The sequence below is a fragment of the Podarcis filfolensis genome (assembly GCF_964270895.1).
Source record: "Podarcis filfolensis genome assembly, chromosome: 1".
NCBI lineage: Eukaryota > Metazoa > Chordata > Lepidosauria > Squamata > Lacertidae > Podarcis > Podarcis filfolensis.
Genome location: NC_139604.1, coordinates 65,235,562 through 65,255,218, shown reverse-complemented (window position 1 = coordinate 65,255,218; position 19,657 = coordinate 65,235,562). Strand labels below are relative to the sequence as shown.

Sequence of the window (19,657 nt, the reverse complement as noted above, 5' to 3'; positions counted from 1 at the left end):
CCCATACAAAACTGCTGCAGCAATGCAAACGAACATCTGACAATACAAGAGGAAAATAATCTACAGTGCAGACACACCCTCCATGAACACTGTCAAACCATTTTCTTCATCATTGTTTGTTTTTCCTGCCCCCCCAATCTCTAGTGAACAAGCTGTTACGATTCATGTGATCACTGAACTATGTATTCTAAACAGAATGATGTACAAATGGGAAAGCCAAAACACCCATAAATATATGAGCAGAATGTGTATAAGTTATTTAGTGACTTTTAATATGCAACAGTAAATTGAGCATTACTTGTAGAAGGGACATAAATTGTGCAGTAATGTTCAATATGACATCACTTGGCCTTTCCAGCAGCAGAGCACATAAAATAAGAACATAAATAATGATGACTAGATTTTGAAGTCCATGGCTTGGATTGTAAGCCTCTCCTCTATTCATGTGGGTGTGGGCATTTCTACCCCACCCCAATCTTTAACATCCCATACTATATCCCACATCATTCCCAAGTATCTCCCGGGTTGCAGAGGGAAGGAGGAAGTAAGAAATTATCCTTCCATAGAATGTGAACTCTGTTCTGTTCATAAAATGAAAGTTAGGATCCAAGCATATGTGTCCAGACACAATAAAGGTGCTTATCCAGAATCAGGGGTGGGTTACAGTTGCAGTCCAGCAGAGCTCCCTGGGGTAGGGTGGGAAGAGCCCTGGCCATTGGTTTTGGCCATGGTCTACTGCGGGGAATGACCACCCATTTGGGCTTTTCTTCAGGCTATTACTGACAGAAGAACCACTGGAAACAATTTCCTTGCTTGCTGGGTGCAGAAGGAGCCTCCACAGCAGTGGAGCTCCTCTGCCAGAGAAGAGTCCCATCTGCTTTACCCTAACTCCCTCCAGAGGCACAGAACATGAGTTAGGATCGCACTGTTGTTCAGTTGCATTAAATGGGCCATTAGTTATCTGGCTGAAATTAACATGCAACACTTTGTATGTCTCGGAGGCTGGGATGGCTTATAGTACAGAGGTATTGGAACTGTGGTGAGAGTCTCTGATTGGTCTCAGGATGATTTATGAATATGATCATCATAAAAGGCCACAAGTACAAGGTACAAGACCATAAATATTATGTTAGGTACACATGAGAGCAATATGTCTGCTGCAACCCAGTCCAACCCTTATAGTTAACAGATATGAATAACAATCATAGTTACAGAAGCAGAGATCCTTTATTAAAAGCTGCCAAAAATATTCTAACCTCACCTCACCATTCAATTTCACAATAGTGCTTCCCTATTTATCATGGTGGGAAGGAAATTAAGCCTAACGTTTTGTTAAATAACTTAGTTCTTAGCCACGAAAGACAAAAGACGAGAGAGGTTTTCTTTCTGCTAATGTAAAGAGCAGTCTTGAATATGCTTATCTAGAAATAACGCCACTGAAGTAAATGGTAACTGGCAGTGAAATCTCATATGTGTCTCATAAGTAATTCCCATTGATTTATTCCCAGGTAATTATTACAGGTGGGACATGGGTGGCGCTGTGGGTAAAACCTCAGCGCCTAGGACTTGCCAATCGTCAGGTCGGCGGTTCGAATCCCCGCGGCGGGGTGCGCTCCCGTTGCTCGGTCCCAGCGCCTGCCAACCTAGCAGTTCGAAAGCACCCCCGGGTGCAAGTAGATAAATAGGGACCGCTTACTAGCAGGAAGGTAAACGGCGTTTCCGTGTGCTGCGCTGGCTCGCCAGATGCAGCTTGTCACGCTGGCCACGTGACCCGGAAGTGTCTGCGGACAGCACTGGCTCCCGGCCTATAGAGTGAGATGAGCGCACAACCCTAGAGTCTGGCAAGACTGGCCCGTACGGTACCTTTACCTTTACCTTTAATTATTACAGGCTTATTTCTAGAGAAATGTGTTTATGAGCAGGTTGCAAAAAAAAGGCAAAGGCAGAGCCCAATAAGACACATAACTCGAAGTTAAGCTGTACAAATGCAATTTTAAAATGGAACTGGGTGGAACTTAAAAATGAGACTAAATCATCCTAGATGGCGAGTTTGGTACAGGCAGAAAAGGGGGGAAGATCAATGTTAGTGGGGATAGCTGGATGCTCTTCGTGATTATTTGTTTACTAGAAATATGCACAGATATAAAATATGGTTGGTATTGATTGTGGGTCAAACAGTTGAGGAGGCAGCCTGTTGAGGATGGAGCTGCATTGCCTCTGAAGGCTCCTAGTCACTTGAGGCTCAGGTAGCTTCAGTGGTGAAGAGAGTTGATTAATAACATCTGGCCCTTCCTGGACTGCTGCACTGTCTGTTATTGATTTTATTTCATTGTAATGGCTTTTATGTTGATATGCTGTATTTTAATACAATGTTGTGTACTGCCCACAGGACCTCTTGGTTGAAGAGCAGGTTGCAAATATAAAAATAATAATTACAATTATTTGGTGTATTCGTTCTATGGAAAATCCCTAAGAAGAGTGCATACAAACATAAATTGCTCTTAGAAGTTAAGGGCATTCTGAACAAAACTGGAGTTTCATTTTCTCGCCCCCCCCCGCCCCCCGTCAATGGTTTGTATTCAGCTAACTTTTACTTAGAATAGACCCATTAAAATTAATGGCCATGACTAATTTTGGTTCATTCATTTCAACAGGTCCAACTAAGTTAGTTAGACACAGCCCAATATATTTCCAGTATGATGCCCAAAAACGCTCTTACAGCGTGACTGAATTACAGCCTCCCACTTCACCGAAACTGCCAAAGACCATTTTCATATCATTTTGCCTGCCAAATCACACATGAATCTTTTTTTGTTTCTTTGTTTTCTCAGTGTGGTCAAATTTTGTTTAAAGAACAAGTGTTCACCTACTTTTAGGTCAAGAATTTTTTCATTGCTGTCTGGCAGCTCCTCGCTTTCACTTTTTTTTAAAGGGTAAGAACAAAAGAGCTATTATGCAATACACCTAGCCTTGCCAAGTCTCTTGGTCATTGACAAAGAAACACCAAAGAGAGAGGAGGAGGAGGAGGCGGCAAAAACTGTTTTTGGAGGGTATCCCTTTCCTGAGAAATTGCTCTGTGAGGTTTTCTAAAATGATGACGCACCCATATATCTGTATATCTCTATGTATGTAGTGATGTTGATTATTGTTGTAAAGGCTGCCCAGAAAGTTAAGAAGCGGCAAGGTCAGCTCCTTGAACTTTCCATTGCCTTCCGCCCGCCTGCTTTGAGAGGCGCAGGGAAAGGCAGGTCTGGGTCGGTAGAAGAAAGATGGATGGCGAGAGAAGCAGGTTTGCTGGGCGCGCACATGGCGAGCAGCCCATGGCGAGGGTGGGCTCTGTTCCTTCCTGCCCAGAGGAATCTTACCCTAATCCGCCACACACCTCGGGTCCCCTGGGGAAAAAAAACTTTCTTCTGCTGAAAGAAGCATGCCAGCCTCCCTTCTTCCCCTCCCCCCTGCTCCCCCACCTGCCAGGTCCGAGTTAATTGACACCGAGAGTCCATAGTCCCAGCGAAATGCCCACGCTCCCTTCGCTGGCAGCGCCAGCAGCTTCTCTCGCTTACGAGGCGGAAAGTGAGGTTAGCGAGGAAGCCCGAGGACGCCGCAGGGAGCGTAGGGCAGGCGGTGGGCCGAGCGCCCCTCTCTTACCTTGTGCCTGAATTCCCTGGCCACCTTCCGCTCCATGGCAATGGGGAGAGCGACCTTCGCTTGGCTTCCCCCCGGGGAACCTTCGTCGGTGCGCGCACCCAGCCGATGCAGTTTCCTCCTGGTCCTGGGCGCAGGTTAGGACGCAGGACTCCGGCCGAGCGCTAGAGGGCGCAGCGCAGCCCTGCGGGAAGGGCCGGCCTGCGCGGCAGACGGGTTGTCCGAGGAAGAATGTTATTGGCAAGGAAGGCGCTTACCAGGTCGCCTCGCGCTGCCTCGACATTTTCTTGATGATCTCCTGCAGCCTCCCATGAATTTCAGTGAAAGGGGGACAACTCAGATCAGCTTCCATTACATTTTATTTCTCGCAAACCTTATCTTTCTGCTATATACTACACTAGGGTTCGTCCTGGTAAAATTACGCACAATGAAACACTTTTTACAGTCCCATTGATTTCGATGGAAGAGAGTTGCACAACTGCTTATTAATTCTTCCAGTGAAATGAGACGTCAAGGCCGTAAGCCTATTTATCTGGCAGTAAGTTCCAATGATATCAATAGGACTTTCTTTTGGATAAGTTTGCACTATTGCTTAACTTTCACACACAGTGTCGCATGACTTTGGGCACTTGGAAGTCTCCCTTATAAGCGTTCTGTGCTGCAACTTAGGGCAGGATCCCAAAGATCCACATCAGGAACTGCAACTGGAAGGGGAAATTCTCACCCCAGAGCACACGTGGACTCTTTGGGTCCAAGATGGTCAAAATTTCACTTCGTTATAGACCCTCTGAATGCAGGCAGATGTAATACATTTTGTAGAGGATTATGGTTTGAACACAATCTTGCCATTCTCAACTTTGCAACTTTGTCAGTAGCAGAATGATCTTGCATAGAAACAGTTTTTCAAGTTATTTCACCTGAAAATGAATCAGCCACAGTTTTGAACACTCCCCCTCACTCCCAAAGGATCCCATCAAGCTACAGAACCTTCCTTTTCCTTCTCCTCTTCCAGCCCATCCAGGGAAGGTCTATGTAGCAGGTGCATTCCATAACTCCACCTTCTCCTACACTTTCCATTCTTCATTCTTTCCGTCTAGGTCTGTAGCATTCACTAGCTTCATTCCATGCACAGAAACTGTGACAATGGTACTGCTGTACTTTCAAACCAAGAGAGTGAATAACATGCTGCCATTAGAAATTATTCTAAATCCTTCCAGGTTGCGATGCCAAATTGCATTTGCTTTAGCCAATTCTATTTCCTTATTCAGACTGAGGTGATGCCTTGTCAACTGAAATGAAACCACATCATGGTGAAAGCTATGAGAAAAGCAAATACAAATAAGACAATAACCTGCAAAGAACTCAAAATATTTAGTCCAATTATCCTTGATTTGTTTTTATTTTTAAGTACAATCTAAATTAAAATATGCTTGCAAGGTTTTTTAGACTTGACATCTGTAGAAGGTGATGTGAGCCAAAGCAAAAACAAAAAGTACTTTGTGGTGTCTTGGAAATCCAGACATTTTTAAAAATCCTGCAGAGAGGTACCTAATAAACGCAAAAGCAATGTTTCTGGACAATTCAGCTAAACACCCGTGTGAGCAGAAGCCAGCATAGTCAGTCCCACTAGTGCAATGGGCTTTCCCCTCTCTCACCTGGTGCCCTTGTGCCCTCCACATCATATTGGGGGAATTAGGAGAACGCCCAGAACAGTACATGGAGGGAGGAGAGGGGAAATAATACCATCTGGAAAGCAGATCATAGTATCACAATGTTGACTTTCCTCCTCTAAGTATAATGCCAAGGTTGGAAGGGGAGAAAATGAAGAAGAAGAAAGAGACCAGTTACTTGTTGGAAGTGTTGGGAATGGGATGCAACTCACCTTGTGTTGAAGGCTGGTAGGTTTGCAGGAAGAGGAAGTAGGCATAGGATGTAGGGCAGATCCCAGTGCTTGAACTAAGTTTTGCAAATTGCAGGAAGGCTGTCTGAGGAACTGAGGTGGATAGTGGTCATGAGATATGAAGTTCTAAACCTAACAGACAAAATAGAAAGTGACAAATCACTGGTTTTGGGTGGCATCCACCACAGTGACTCAAAAGTGCAGTTGCTTATTTTTTAACAAAAATAAGTAACTTGTCCCTCAGATCAGCTTCCATACCGGAGGACTGGAAAATAGCCAGTGTAACAAAATTTGTTTTTTAAGGACTTAGGAAAAACCCTGGAAATTTCAAGCCTGTTAGCTTAATATCTATCCTGAAAAAACTGGTAGAAAGTGTTAAAAGATAAAATAAACAAGCATATAGAAGAGTAAGCCTTGCTACTGCAGATCCAGCATGGCTTTGGCAAGGGCAAGTCCTATGAACAAGCAAATAGATAAAGGTGATCTGGTTGCCACAGTGTACTTGAACTTTAAAAAACGCTTTTGACAAAGTACCTCACCCAAGACTCCTGAGTAAGCTTAACAGTAATGGAATAAGAAAAGAGGTCCGTTTGTTTACCAGGAATTGGTTAAGAAGGAGGAATCAGTTAGAAGGAATAAATGAACAGTTCTCTGAATTTATACTTAGAAATGTGGTGCAATCAGTGTATACCCAAATAGATAACATATTTCCAGGCCATTCAGAAAGTTAACTTTGCTATATATAATCTCTGAGACACACTGATAACCAGAGAAGCCAGAAAATTGGGTACATTTGAAAACTGAGGCCATCAAAGCAAGCGAAGTTTACATGGAACTGAATGTTTATTTGTGGAAGTTCTGCTGTCACTTGAAGCTTATATTTGTGGGTGTTTTCTAGTCTAGGTTTCCCCCCAGTCTAAGTTAGGACAAGCAAGCTTTATATTTTAGTCTTATTCATTACTTGCATGAGTGATTCCTGCAAAATATTAAGTTTGGAAATATTCCCTTTAAAGAAAAGTCATATATTGTATTTTGATGTCTGTGTGTGTGTGTGTGTGTGTGTGTGTGTGTGTGTGTGTAAATTAGCAGCTTATTTATTGTACCAAGTAGTCCTGTATAGGGTGCTATTAAAGCACAATATACAGTGGTACCTCGGGTTAAATACTTAATTCATTCCAGAGGTCTGTTCTTAACCTGAAGCACCACTTTAGCTAATGGGGCCTCCTGCTGCTGCCGCGCCACTGGAGCACGATTTCTGTTCTCATCCTGAAGCAAAGTTCTTAACCCGAGGTAATATTTCTGGGTTAGCAGAGTCTGTAACCTGAAGCGTATGTAACCTGAAGCGTATGTAACCCGAGGTACCACTGTAATAGCAGAAGAATGGTACTGGCATTTAAATCTCAGCGTACATAATATTGAAGACAGACTTGGAGTAATTGTCATAGTCTGCCATGGTAATATATTTCCCTGTACTTCAGGAACACAAATAACCTTGCCCAGCAAGAGGCAATTTGTGCACAAAAGCAGATCTCAGTGTGCAGATTTGATTTATTTGTTTAGATCTTGCCTATTCTCCTCCTCCCCTGATGTTTTCATTATTGTGCAAGGAAGTGAAATAATCTCTGTTCTTGTCTGAGACAAGCAGCATCCCCATATGTAATTTCTCAACCAGAAGATCAGTTGAAGGAAAATGCAAGTCTTTACTCTCCAGACAGAAACCTGGTTGCAGGAAAATAGATTTTTCCTAGTCGTCAATCCATGACATATTGTTGCTGGGAAAGTGCAATCCACACAGTACCTGCTAGCTGCTCTAGATCTATTGGCATATGTCCTCCCTCTGCATTCACTCTGAGAGGTTAGATGCTAATTCAATAGACATGTAAATGTCAACTGTTGGTGAGAATTTGGTCACCCAGGTTTGAAAATCAGGAGTTCTGCTGTGTATCTGCTATGTTTCTGTTATGGCGCAAATGCTGCACAAGAAGCTAAATGTTTCAGGGTGCTGAAATAAACAGAGGGGGGAAATTAGAAGGCACCCTTGTTTCATTTTTTGCTTACAGAAGGACCAAGTTTTGGTGAAGACGTCATTGCGGTTTCATCATTCCTACTGAAATGAATCACTTGTTACAGCTGGAAATACAATACTTGGGGACTAATTACAAAGACGGGAATGAGATCTTTTTAATTACTTGCTGTTAACAGACTTCCTAAAGCAGTCAGAAAAGGGACTCTTTTCATCTGAGACAATTTCTCACCTGGCAATGGAAGCTTTTAAAGCTTCTGTTATGAGATAGCTGAAGGATGAAGGAAGGGAGACAGGGGTGAGAGAAAGTATGGCAGATGGCAGAGGGAGGAGGCAGGGAGGAAGGGAAGAAGATAATACTACAAAGGAATGAAAGAGGAGAAAGTGCACACACAGAATGGCAAAAAGCTAGAAATAAAAGGAGTGCCTTCATTTAAATAATGTGAGGAAGTAAAAAACACGGAAATATTTAATGATTATACTTTGTAATAAAAATGAGCTGTTTCGGGGCTATCCAAACTGACATTTACAAAGTCTGGAGATTAAGAGGCTTGCATATTTCATTTTAAAAATATGGGAAGGAAATCTGTTATCGTGGCACACCTTAAAGAGGACTATGCCTTCTTGGCTCATGCTCAGACTGGTGCTTGGAATTCTCAATTTGCCACCAAACACTTTTTAGTTAAAATGCATCTAGCTATGGGAGATATGTTTCATGCACACTGTGCATGTCATTACAACCTAATTAAACCAACAAATTTACATGTATCCAGTTTGCCAATGTGTGTTGCATATGGAGAAACGGTCATTGGCCTTTGTGGCTATATATTTTTTAGGTTATAACCATTTTAAGTTGCCTATTTTATGTATGGAATAGATTTGTATCACATTTACAGGCTGCCACGACTCCTTTGTTCCCATTCTACAATACCAATGCCCTCTGCATTTACATGTGGCACATGTGAATCACCCTGAGACCTCCGGGTATAGAGCGGTATATAAATTCAATAAAAAATATAAAATAAAATAAATAACAAAAAAGAGGCTCCTAGGTGCACTCAGCAGTTTTATCCTACTCAGATGTAAGATCAATCAACATGAATAAACTTTTAAATGGTTTTTTTTATACATAAAGGTAATTTTTGTATGCACAACTGTGGCCTGTGTTTTGCTAGCCCAAAATGGAAAACAAGCAAGGTCCCAAATGAAGAAGAATGGCAACTTAAACTGATGGAATATGTGCAGCTTGTGGACCTAACACACAGAATAAGAGAACAAAAAGAACATTTGTTTATCTCCCCCCCCCCATAAAAGATTTGAAAATGTTTATTGAATATATTGGGGCGGGGGCAACTGTGTACACTTGAAAACGTTGGCAGCATTAAGATAAACTCAACAGTGTAAATAAGTTTTGAGGATGTGATAATGGAATACTGAATGGTTTAGTTCATGTAAAATATGCAGGGATTTATGTTATGCAAAATGAATCATGGAAAGAGAAGGAAAGTTGTTGGTATTTAAGGTTGTTTAAATGAATATCCTAAATTGTAAAACACATATATATATATATATATATATATATGACGCAAGATCCATCAACAAAGCATCTTTATAGGCTGTCATCCAATGCATATTTCCTTTTGAGTAGGTCTCAGAATAAATAGTCTGCAGGATCAGCCTAAAAGGTGCGTGCCTGTGTCCCCCTCCCTAGATTCACACGCGCCCAACGGGGTGTTGTGTGGCCTCCTCTTTCTGAGCGTGCCACGGGCGAATCAACCCGAGCGAGGGCATTTCCGAGTCCCCAGCCGAGCTTCCCACTGCGGGTCGTCGCCTCGCTCCCGTTTCTTCCTGGAGGCCTGAGCTGCGCTCCCTATGGAAGGGGCAGGGGAACGGCGCCTCCTCCTGAGGGGCCGACATTATGCTAATCAGTGAGGGGAGGCGTCCCCCCAGCGCCGAGCGGCGGCGAAGAGCTGGCGTTTGGAACGAGAACAAGGCGAAGCGAGCCGGCCGGTGCGGGTCCACCCCTTGCCGTCCACACTTGCCCAGCGGCGGGGCGCGGAGATGCTGGCCACCAGGCGCGGCGGGTAAGGGGAGCGCTCGCCTTCCCTCAGCCACCTCAGAGAGCTCGTCGCTCGCTGCGTCCCGATGGAGCCGCGCTTCAGGCGCGCGAAAGGGATGCTGGTGTACGTCTGGGTGCCTCAGGGTGAGTGTCAGAAAGCGCGCGGTTTCTGTGAGGCGGGAGGTGTCGTCGTCGTCGTCGGTTCCTTTCAAACGTGTGGGTGGGGGAGGGGATTATTATCAGTATTATTACTACCACGTAGGCGCCGTGATGGGGCTCCAGGCCCTGCGTTGGTTTGTGGGCGCCGAGGGCACTCTGGGCAGTCTCGCGCCTTCCCAGCCTCCTCTCAGCTCGCCCCTTCTTTTGCAGCGCTGTTCGCGTGGAGCGTGGCTGCGCAGCTGTCTCCGAGGAGCGCGGCCCCCGGCCAGGCGAGGTAAGTAAGGGGCGTGAGGGGCGCGCGGCGTGGCCCACCTGCCCTTCTACCTGCGCGCGGCCCGGAGCGAGCTTGGGAAAGCGGGCTCGCTATTCCGTACCTTCCCAGCTCCAAAGCAGGCAGGAAAGCGGGGCGCTCCTCAGGGAAACTTACCTTAACTGGCATCTCAACTTCAGACATGGGACGGTTCCTGTCTCTTTAATAGAACGAGAGGAAAATTCCACCGGTGCTTCGCTCACCTCAGTGTGGTGGGAAAAGCTGCACCTGGGGGGGGGGGATCTTCCCCTCCTGTGCTTTGATTTGACTCTTAAAGGGACAGGGGCTCTTTCGGAGCCGACTCTGGGCGACCATTACCAGACCTGGGCTGAGAAAGGAATGGTGGTTTAAACTGGGAATGGAATCCAAAAGCTTTGCTGGAATGTGCTGTGCGTTCTGACAAGGTGTGAGAGTGAGCTGTGGGAGAATCAAAATCTGCCTCCAGAGGCAGATCTTTGTTAGTTCCCTGCAGCAAAAGCAACAAAGAGTGAGGTTGTTACCTTTAGAAACGTAACAGATTTACTGCGGTCTAAGATTTCATGGCTAATGGCGCTCAATCATTTAATGAAGCGGTCCCTAGTTAACAGAACATGCTGTGCTACCAAAAATAAAATAAAAACGTCTTTAAGGTGACACAAGACTCATAATCAGAATTTGGTAATATATGAAATTTAAATGTGCTTCTGGCACAGAGCTTGGTTGCCTCTTAAGTTAATCACCTGGGGGAGCAGATTTTCTTATATTCCTGTGTCAAATATCTTAGGCAGGTTATGGAATTCTTTCCTCTATTTCCCCTTGCTTGCAGAAGAATTATGGAGATATAATTAAATGGGCATAAACATAAATAAATGGAAGCATCTCTGCATGAAAGGCTTCTGGATTACACCATTTATTTCCCTTACTGTAAGAAATGAGTTTAGTTGCTGGAAGTACATATGAGGGCACAGAGAATGGGGAATAACTCTTCATGGCTATATTCACACTAGCATCTTTATTGATACAATTTAAAATGTACTAAGTGCTTGCAATCTGCAACCTGTTGATTCTTAATGTTTTACAGACTCACGAGGGATGGATTGATTTATCTGAGGAGAAATTAAGGATTTGCGGCTTTCATTTTAAGGTGGAGGGGAGTAATTAGGGAAAGGAGACTTGCATATAAGAGAGGAGCTGGTGTGTTTTTGTTGGTCAGGAGCTAATCAAAGCAACCAGAGACAGAGTAGAAACACACCCTCTCGGAAAAAACAAGAGTCAGAGGAATCCCCTTAAGCCCACTTTGCCTGATATTTGCTCCAAAGGAAACTCGCAGTTCAACCTGGGGCCCTCAGTCTGAGAAGAGGTGCAGCTTCCCTGAGTTCTGCATGAGTAAGAAAGGTGCAGATTACCTCTGCTAAACAAACCCAGCCTTGTTCTTTTTCCGCCTAGGAACGGCAGCAGTGCAGTACTTCGGAAAGGAGATCCTAGTGCCCTAGGAGAGCTGGTAAGGCAAGGGCACCCACTCACCTGATGGGAGCTGTTTTTTTCTGTGTTTGAAAGGTTGGAGTGCTGGGAGGAGAAGTTCGCAGGATGGCTCAGCCATGCACCCAACAAATTATAGTGTGCGGGGAAGGGGAAGGGGATGGGTGTTCCAGTTACTGTGAATGTTTTCTTTCAGCCATTTGGCGCTGTGTTGTCCAGCTGCTGAACGGAATACATTTCCTTATGTCCTTCCATTTTCTAGCAGTATTGAGAAAATGACTTGGTTTGCAAACAGCTTTAATGAAAGGGTTTGCTTTCAGCAATAGCCGTGTTTGCTCTGAGAATGTTTTGCCTTGGTTCTTTTACTGAAATAACATGCAAGAATAGTTAGACAATTACACTCTTGGCTTTAAGTAGAATGTTCCCTTGCTATACATATTATAATTGAAGAAGGGTATTGAAACGGTTTGATGAGCTTTTGATATTAATGACTCAGGCTGGTGGATTCTTGACTATAGTTGTAATATGAGTCAGTAAAGCTGAGGTTTACTACTTTGGTCACTGAAAGTGACCTGTTAATACATAAAAACTTATATAGAAACTTACCCATTTTTATTTACTAGAGGAACTTCAGTTATCCAACGCTAGAGGTAGGGGAGAAACCTCACTCAAATTTCCAAATGCATTTGAATAGTTGTTTTCTATCTGGGCAGAAATCCATGAAAACATTGAAATGAATAAATGATATGCTTGGATTTGTAAAGAAAAATGCTTATTTAGTAACACTACCTTTATAACATCAATTTTGTCAGGCTTTATATTATTATTTTATTAGACTGGTAACAATGAATCAAAATACGTAGGTATATCATTCTGTTGTTTATAAGCATATTGCTCTGGATACCTTTCAGTAAATTTTAAGTAATTCTAACTGTTGTATCTGGATTATGAAAGTATTATAATAGACAGGGATAATATCACTTTATTTCTGTAGGTAAAATAAGCTGAAACAAAACCAAAATAAATCACGAGGCTAAATTATGAGAAACAATTATTACTTTAACATATTATGTTGCTGATAAGATCTATTATAATTTAAATTAAATAATTTAAATTAATGTTTATTTTTGTTGACAAAAACTAGCTTATTCAACATTTAAGCCTGATTCTTATTAATAATTCTTAAGGATCTGATACTGTTAAATGCAAGTTGTTCTTAGTTCTGTCAAAGTCAAGTGCTTATGAACTGCTTACATTTTGTAATGTTCAGTCTTGTGTTTGAGTCCTATAAAATCAATACTTTTCTTTATTTTTTCAAAAAAGATTTTGAATTTTAATAATGACAAATGTTATAGAAAAAAAATTTGTAAAAGCAATAAAGTTGTTACAATTGCTAATGAATAGGATGCAGTTCTACAAATTATTGAGTCAATAATAAAACACACCAAGTAGAAAAGGATGCATGTCTATAATTAGTTTTTATTTAATACAGTACAAAATTACTTTTTATCTTCTTTTTTAAGTAAAATCTTGTAATGATTGTCCTTTGGGCTATCAAACCATTTGTAATTATTTCATTTGTAATTTAATTTCTTTATAATTAATTATACACCAGAACTATATCAACTGCCATGTCTTTTAAAGTATATTTCCCCTTCATTCTTTTTTGTGGTTTTTATTTTCTGAATGGGGAAAGAAGTTAGTCACTTCAGATTTTCACTTTGTACAGCTTAATTAGGCTCTTCAAAATGAGTCCGTTTCTTGATCTTGTTTTCCTCGACTTGTTGTTTCTGGAGAGGTTTTGCAGAGAGAAAAATATTCTTCACAATCACAATAATTAAATCAACTGCTGATAAGGCCAAAGTTTTGCTTTTATGAAAAGCATCCAGGGAATGATAACAACCATTCAGTTGCCGTTTTTCAAGCTGTTGATCCTTAATCCCTCACTCCAAACAATTCTAACTTGAAAATAAATATTTGGCAGATAATAATAATAATAATAATAATAATAATAATAATAATAATAGTTTTTATTTATATCCCGCCCTCCCCAGCTGAAGCCGGGCTCAGGGCGGCTAACAACAATCAAATAATCCAACATTCTAAATGTAACTGAAATGGGAACATCATCAGATTGGGTAATTTAATACCATATTAATGGAACTGAAGTAGTTAAACTCAGGAGAGGAGGGTAAACCAAGAGTAGATAATCTCATCAGCACCCATTGAAACACTGCTGATGCTCACCAGTTGAACTGAACCAGTGACAACACGCAGACACAGAATGCATCAGTGAACTCAGGTCATTGGGGACACACCCCGGTCTACTTCTCTGCATCAAACACACTATGCAGTGCTAAAGTGCCCTCACTCCATCAGCTCTAGTGCCTCAGCCAGCAATGATCCTCCATTGCAAGTCTTGAGATATCCCTTCAGGCAGGTGCTATTGTTTTGGAGTGCAACACACAGACTGAAAAAGGAAGGGCACACAACATAGTACCCACAGAGATCGCACATGCAGCCTTTTTGGGACAAGAATTCAAGACGTATCCCAGGACAGAAAGATTCTTGCCAAGCAGCCAAGGGGAGAGGCCAGGACACACAAGCCATAGAGCAGGCATCCCCAACCTTCGGCCCTCCAGATGTTTTGGATTACAATTCCCATCATTCCTGTCCTATTAGCTAGGGATCATGGGAGCTGAAGGCCAAAACATCTGGAGGGCTGCAGGTTGGGGGTGCCTGCCATAGAGGCACACTGACAGCAGCAACCTCCCATGGTTCACTGCATATAGCATGGCAATGGAAAGCAAGAAACAGGAATTCGAGACTCATGAAGGAAAAGGGATGATGAATTAACCAATTAAGCTTTTGTTTATGAGCACATATGCAACCATGGAAGGGGGAAAATAAAGGGAACTTATTGCATTCAACCCATAATACAAACATCACTGAGCAGTTCTTAACCAATTTGACCAAAGCAACGGATAGGAATTGGACACAACATGGAGCATTGGGTCTTTCCCCATCCCTATGTGGTTAAGTTACATTGCTGGTTGTTACTTTGTCCCCCCCCCCTTGTTTTAATGTTTTATGACTGGTTTATTGCATTTATTTTTGCTGTTGGTTGAATTGTTATGTTGATGTTTTGACTTAGTTTATTGGGATTCACTGAGGAGAGATGGATATAAATATTTTAAATAAACAAGTAAATATTCACAGCACTTGTTGCAATACTCTTTGCTCCCTTCCCCCGGTGGCTCCAGCATTTCAAGTCGGGTTTTGCCAACTGGGTCCTAGATTGTAGTTCATTTGCTTTGTGTCAGATCCATCTCCTTGGAAGTAGGGAGAGGGGATTGAAGGTAAAGTTGAGGTGAGGCATTTGGTTATTAGTCTTTGTGCAAACAACTGCATGGAATATTTATTTATACATTTATTTGTAAAACTTATACCCTGGTCTTCCAATGCATTTACTACTTGCCTTGCATAGTTTAGTTTAAAACTGTTGCAAAATAAACATTTACATAAAACAAATAGCAGCATAAAATCAGAATGGGTTTAGCAGACAAAAACGTTCTAAAAGAGTGTAGATGGGCTAATATTTTAAAAGGCCATGTTAGTTGAGGCTGTTGGCCTCATCACTTGAAGGTTGTGAGCTGATGATACTGAAAATGTGTGTACTGTTGAATATTGCTGGTGTCATTAGAGCTACATTATGGACCCCAAGTCTAGTGCCCTAGCAGCAACATGTAGTGGTGTGCTAGGAAGCAGAACAACGTGGTGTCTGGCTTAATTTCTGAAATTTCCACCCTAGGTAAAGAGTGAGTGCAAGCTCACCCTATCAGCCACCACTCGGGGGTGGTGAGGGCACCACAGCAGTGAGAAGGTGGGCCAGGGGACTTGGTCCAACTTCTTATTGCTTCAGGGCCTTATTGGCTCTGAGCCCCCAAAGCTAGAACTAATTGGCTGAACTTGCTGCTGCTCTTGTCCTGCTGTGGAAATGATTTAAACTAAAATGGTGGGCAGATGGAGGCTTGGTACATGTTTTGGTACTCAGCTATAGTGGCCTTCTCAGCCACCTGGGGAAGAAGGAAGAAGAGTACTGTTGCTGCTGCTGCCCAGCTGGGCTGATGGTAGGGTTGCCATATTGCCCAGTTGGCTGGGTTTTAACCAGATGGCTTTGCACCCAATGGCTATTTGCATGATTAGTTCCTCCTCCAGAAAGTTATTTAGCATAGACCTTACAGATGCCATCATTTGAGAGAAAATGTGTAGGCACGATTTTATCCAAACATTTTGTGAGAAACGCATCTCGTTTCTCTTTCGATGCTCTTAGCCGATGAGTGAAGTTACAGCTATGATTGACACTTGGGAGATAACTGCAAACCATAGAGATAACAGACTATAGAGTCACAGCCTTGTGTCTGCAAATGGAATATCCACATGATAAAAAGATTCATTTTGGTAACTACATGGCCTTAGCCTCAAATGCATTATGGGTTATCTAATGCTTTAAACTTGAATCCTTTTTTGAAATTTGATTTAAGCTTGATGGCAAACATGAGCATGTGCTAGAACAAACACCTTTTAAAACTATGTTTCTAAAGAGTTATAAGCCCTTCACAATGCTATGCTTTTTTAGATTAATTTTTTTTATCCTTTCTGTACAGGGATTTGGAACATCAGTTTATAACACTTCATCTACTACAGTATCTTCCAGGCAAAGAAAATTTCACAACACTATTTGTGAATCATCCAGTAAGCTCCCTCTTTGTTCTGTTTTTAATCTGTTGGAAGCCGTCCAGAGTGGCTGGGCAAACCCAGATGGATGGGCGGGGTATAAAATAATAATGATAATGATGATGATAATAATAATAAAAAATTAATAATAAAAAATAATAATAAAAATAATAATGTCATTATGGGTATTTTTAAAAATCACTGACCACAGTAACATGTGTCCCCACTTCACACTTCTCAGAATTGACTATGTACATGCAAACAAGATGCCTGCTTGTTAAGTTTCAAAATGTTTGCAGTTTTAGAGTGTATATAGTCTGGATGAAGTATCTAAACAAAGTTTGATAAAGTAGCATGAAAGGGGAAGTAAGGGAGAGGTGATAGCTGTGTCTAGAATACATTAGGAAATATGACAAAGTCTGTGAGTGCTATTCAAACCTGCTTCACTCAAAGTTGACCCATTGAAAGCAATAGATCTCACATAGTCACGTTCATTAATTTCATTGGCTTTACTCTGAGTAATTCCTAGTTGAATACCACCCCATATGTTGTAAAAGAAGAATTTATGGCAAACTTCCCTTAGACATGAAATTGACTAGGTTGGAATTTTTCACTATGCCAAGTGATTTGCATGGGACATGGGGAAGCTCCCCCAAGGAGGAAAAGGAACGAAAATACATTTGCTTTATGGGGAGGCTCACCTTCCTTTATATTCACACACTTAATAACCTACTGATGTAGGATAATGGTTAGTTCTAAAATAGCGGAAGGGAAGAATTTAGTTCTTCTGTTCCATAGAAATAATAAACTTTGTATAGCCAGAGGCAAAGGGCAAGACAAAGTAAAAGACAAGAATCCTGAAGAGTAAATGGAGCCAGAGAGTGGAACATGTCATGTGCAAAAGCCCCAGATATAAGAGGGAAACTTATAAGGTCTTCTAGCAGGAGGAATTCTATGGTTGACTAGCTCCATTAATAACATTACTATTAAAATTCTCCAGTGCTGGCATCACAAACTGGGCAAATGTACAAGCAGGCACTGGGGCAAAATTGGTAATGAAAATATTAATAAAATGAACCTAGAACAGGACATCAGATGGAAAATTGCCTTTGAAATTTAATTGGCTTTTGAATTGCCATTTTCAAAGTCTGTCTGCAGCTCTCTTGCCAGCTGGTTAATGATGGATTACAGGATGAATATAATGAATGTTATTATTTCTGGCTTATCTGACAATGTCAAAAGCTATTTACCTAGTATTTAAGCATTGGCTTACAGTATTTTTCAGGATCCTAAATTAATGGGAGCTGATCCTTCTCAACAACACAGAATATGAGCCTAGAGCTTATTAAATTTAACTCTTATTACACTGAGTCTAAATCTTCTTATTTCTTATGAAACTGGGTCACTTGAAAGTATTACTGGTGGTTTTGGGGATATGGTTTGTTACAAAATAGTTTGTAATTGATTGCTATTTGTCACACATTATTTATGTGGTATGTAGAAATATGATTCAGAAGTTTTCCAGTGATATTAGATCACTTGTAAATGTCAATGTGGTACCCATCTATTTTTGAGGTGTCATTCCCCTTGGATTAGAAGCCTTTTCTCTGGAAGGGAAACTTTGGATGCAGCCCATCCCATGCAAAAAAACTGCAACAAGTAGTAATAGCTCTGAGTCCAAACAAAGTCTTTGGTTTGGCTCCATATGTTAGGGGAAATTGCAGGTCTACATAGTACCCACTAATTGCAGGAGGGTACCCACTAATATCTGTAATGTATGATGTACCTATAAGTAGGACGATTTATAAATGCTTAGCAGCAGCCAACACTCTATCACATGTTGGTAACAAAAACATTTTTCTCAGTTAAAAGATGTGTGATTTTCAGTCCACAAATGAGATGCAAACAATTGTTTTCTGAGAGAACCCTTGCAGTCCATTATCTGAAACACGTGTTGCTATTATCTACATTCATGTGTCCATATAATTACCCCTTAACATGTATATGACTTGCAAATAAAGGATTATGTATTCTGTCTTAATTAGATTCATTCACATGCTTTAATGGAGGTGAGTGCGTGCATTGGCAACTGTGTGACTGTAGTCGATATAATGCAACTGGATCAAGATGTCAGAAAAGTGAGTAGAAAGCAGTTTGCATGTTACATACTGTGTCTAGCGTGACGTAAGACCCACACTTATAACTTTACTGGCAAACTTCTTTTCAGAAGAAGGCTCAGTTGTATTCTTGGGCCTTTTTGAAGAGGTGATGGATACAGTAATTGAACTACTACATGTGTTGTTTATTGATTTTAATTGATAATTTGTGTTCCACCTTTCCTCCAAATAATGCTCAAGGCAGTTAATCACAATGATACAAATGCAATAAGATACAGTGGATGCTTGGGTGGCGAACGTGATCTGTGCGGGAAGCATGTTCGCAACCTGCAGCGCCGCGTCTGCGCACCTGCGGGTCGCAATTTGGCGCTTCTTTGCATGCACAAAGCACGATTTAGTGCTTCTGCACATGCGTAAGTGCCAAAACCCGGAAGTAACCCGTTCCGGTACTTCCGGGTTCGGTGCGGTGCGCAACCCGAAGCACCTATAATCCGAGGTATGACTGTATTATAAAATAACCCTGCTTATGTATATTATTATGTGTATTAACACACCTGTGTATTATCAATAATTGTTCTATGTACACTGCTTAGAGGGTTTTTAAAATTAAGTATCTATATGTTTTGCTAAATAAATAAATATTTAAACATTCCTCCTTTTTGGGAGCTCACCCCCAGAAGAGGAGTAGGCATTAGTGAGAGATCCTGTTTCAAAAATTGCTTTCCCCGCATCTCTTTACATTTTCTGCCATAGTATACAACACAGGTGCAGAACGAGACCACATTTGCCGAACATGGGGACAATACCATTATGAAACCTTTGATGGGCTCTACTACTTTTTCTCTGGAAAATCTACATACACTCTCTTAAGGCAGAATGAATTGGACGAACAGAGCTTCTCTATACAAGTAAGAAATGATGGTGTAAAGTTCATTCCAAATCATTTAAAATAAATCTGATTTGCAATAAATATGAGCATTTCATGCATTATTATCATTATTATTATTAGTAGTAGTATTAAAAAAAACCCCACTGTGAGAATTGTTTGATTCTGTTGCTTCCTGCTAGTTCTTGAACTGATAGTTCCAGTGGGTTGGGCTGCTCTTATGGTTTGGACTTGGACTTGATATCTCGCCTTTCACTCCCCTTCAGGAGTCTCAAAGCGGCTAACAATCTCCTTTCCCTTCCTCCCCCACAACAAACACTCTGTGAGGTGAGTGGGGCTGAGAGACTTCAAAGAAGTGTGACT

The 19,657-nt window shown here is 41.6% G+C and overlaps 2 protein-coding genes across 8 annotated transcripts in view; one reads left to right on the top strand and one right to left on the bottom strand.

The window, feature by feature from the left end:
• Nucleotides 1–19,657, bottom strand: part of USH1C (USH1 protein network component harmonin) — a 108,023-nt gene that overhangs the window by 49,296 nt on the left and 39,070 nt on the right. For 3 of the 7 annotated variants that reach the window (XR_014542384.1, XR_014542385.1, XR_014542386.1), the window contains exon 1: nt 5,528–5,677. Coding sequence is in view for 3 of the 7 variants with exons in the window: in XM_083590058.1 (XP_083446184.1) it covers nt 5,528–5,572 (45 nt within the window). In the remaining 4 variants the exon portion in view is untranslated. Of the gene's footprint in view, nt 1–3,648; nt 3,944–5,527; nt 5,678–19,657 lie in introns of those variants that run through there. The other 4 variants (XR_014542383.1, XM_083590060.1, XM_083590058.1 and 1 more) reach the window with 3 other exon arrangements.
• OTOG (otogelin) overlaps nt 9,686–19,657 on the top strand; it is a 102,620-nt gene continuing 92,648 nt past the window's right edge. The window contains exons 1-6 of the mRNA XM_083589137.1: nt 9,686–9,771; nt 9,997–10,060; nt 11,522–11,576; nt 16,222–16,309; nt 18,337–18,429; nt 19,162–19,316. Of these exons, the coding sequence (XP_083445263.1) occupies nt 9,714–9,771; nt 9,997–10,060; nt 11,522–11,576; nt 16,222–16,309; nt 18,337–18,429; nt 19,162–19,316 (513 nt within the window). The 5' untranslated portion in view covers nt 9,686–9,713. The remainder of the gene's footprint in view (nt 9,772–9,996; nt 10,061–11,521; nt 11,577–16,221; nt 16,310–18,336; nt 18,430–19,161; nt 19,317–19,657) is intronic.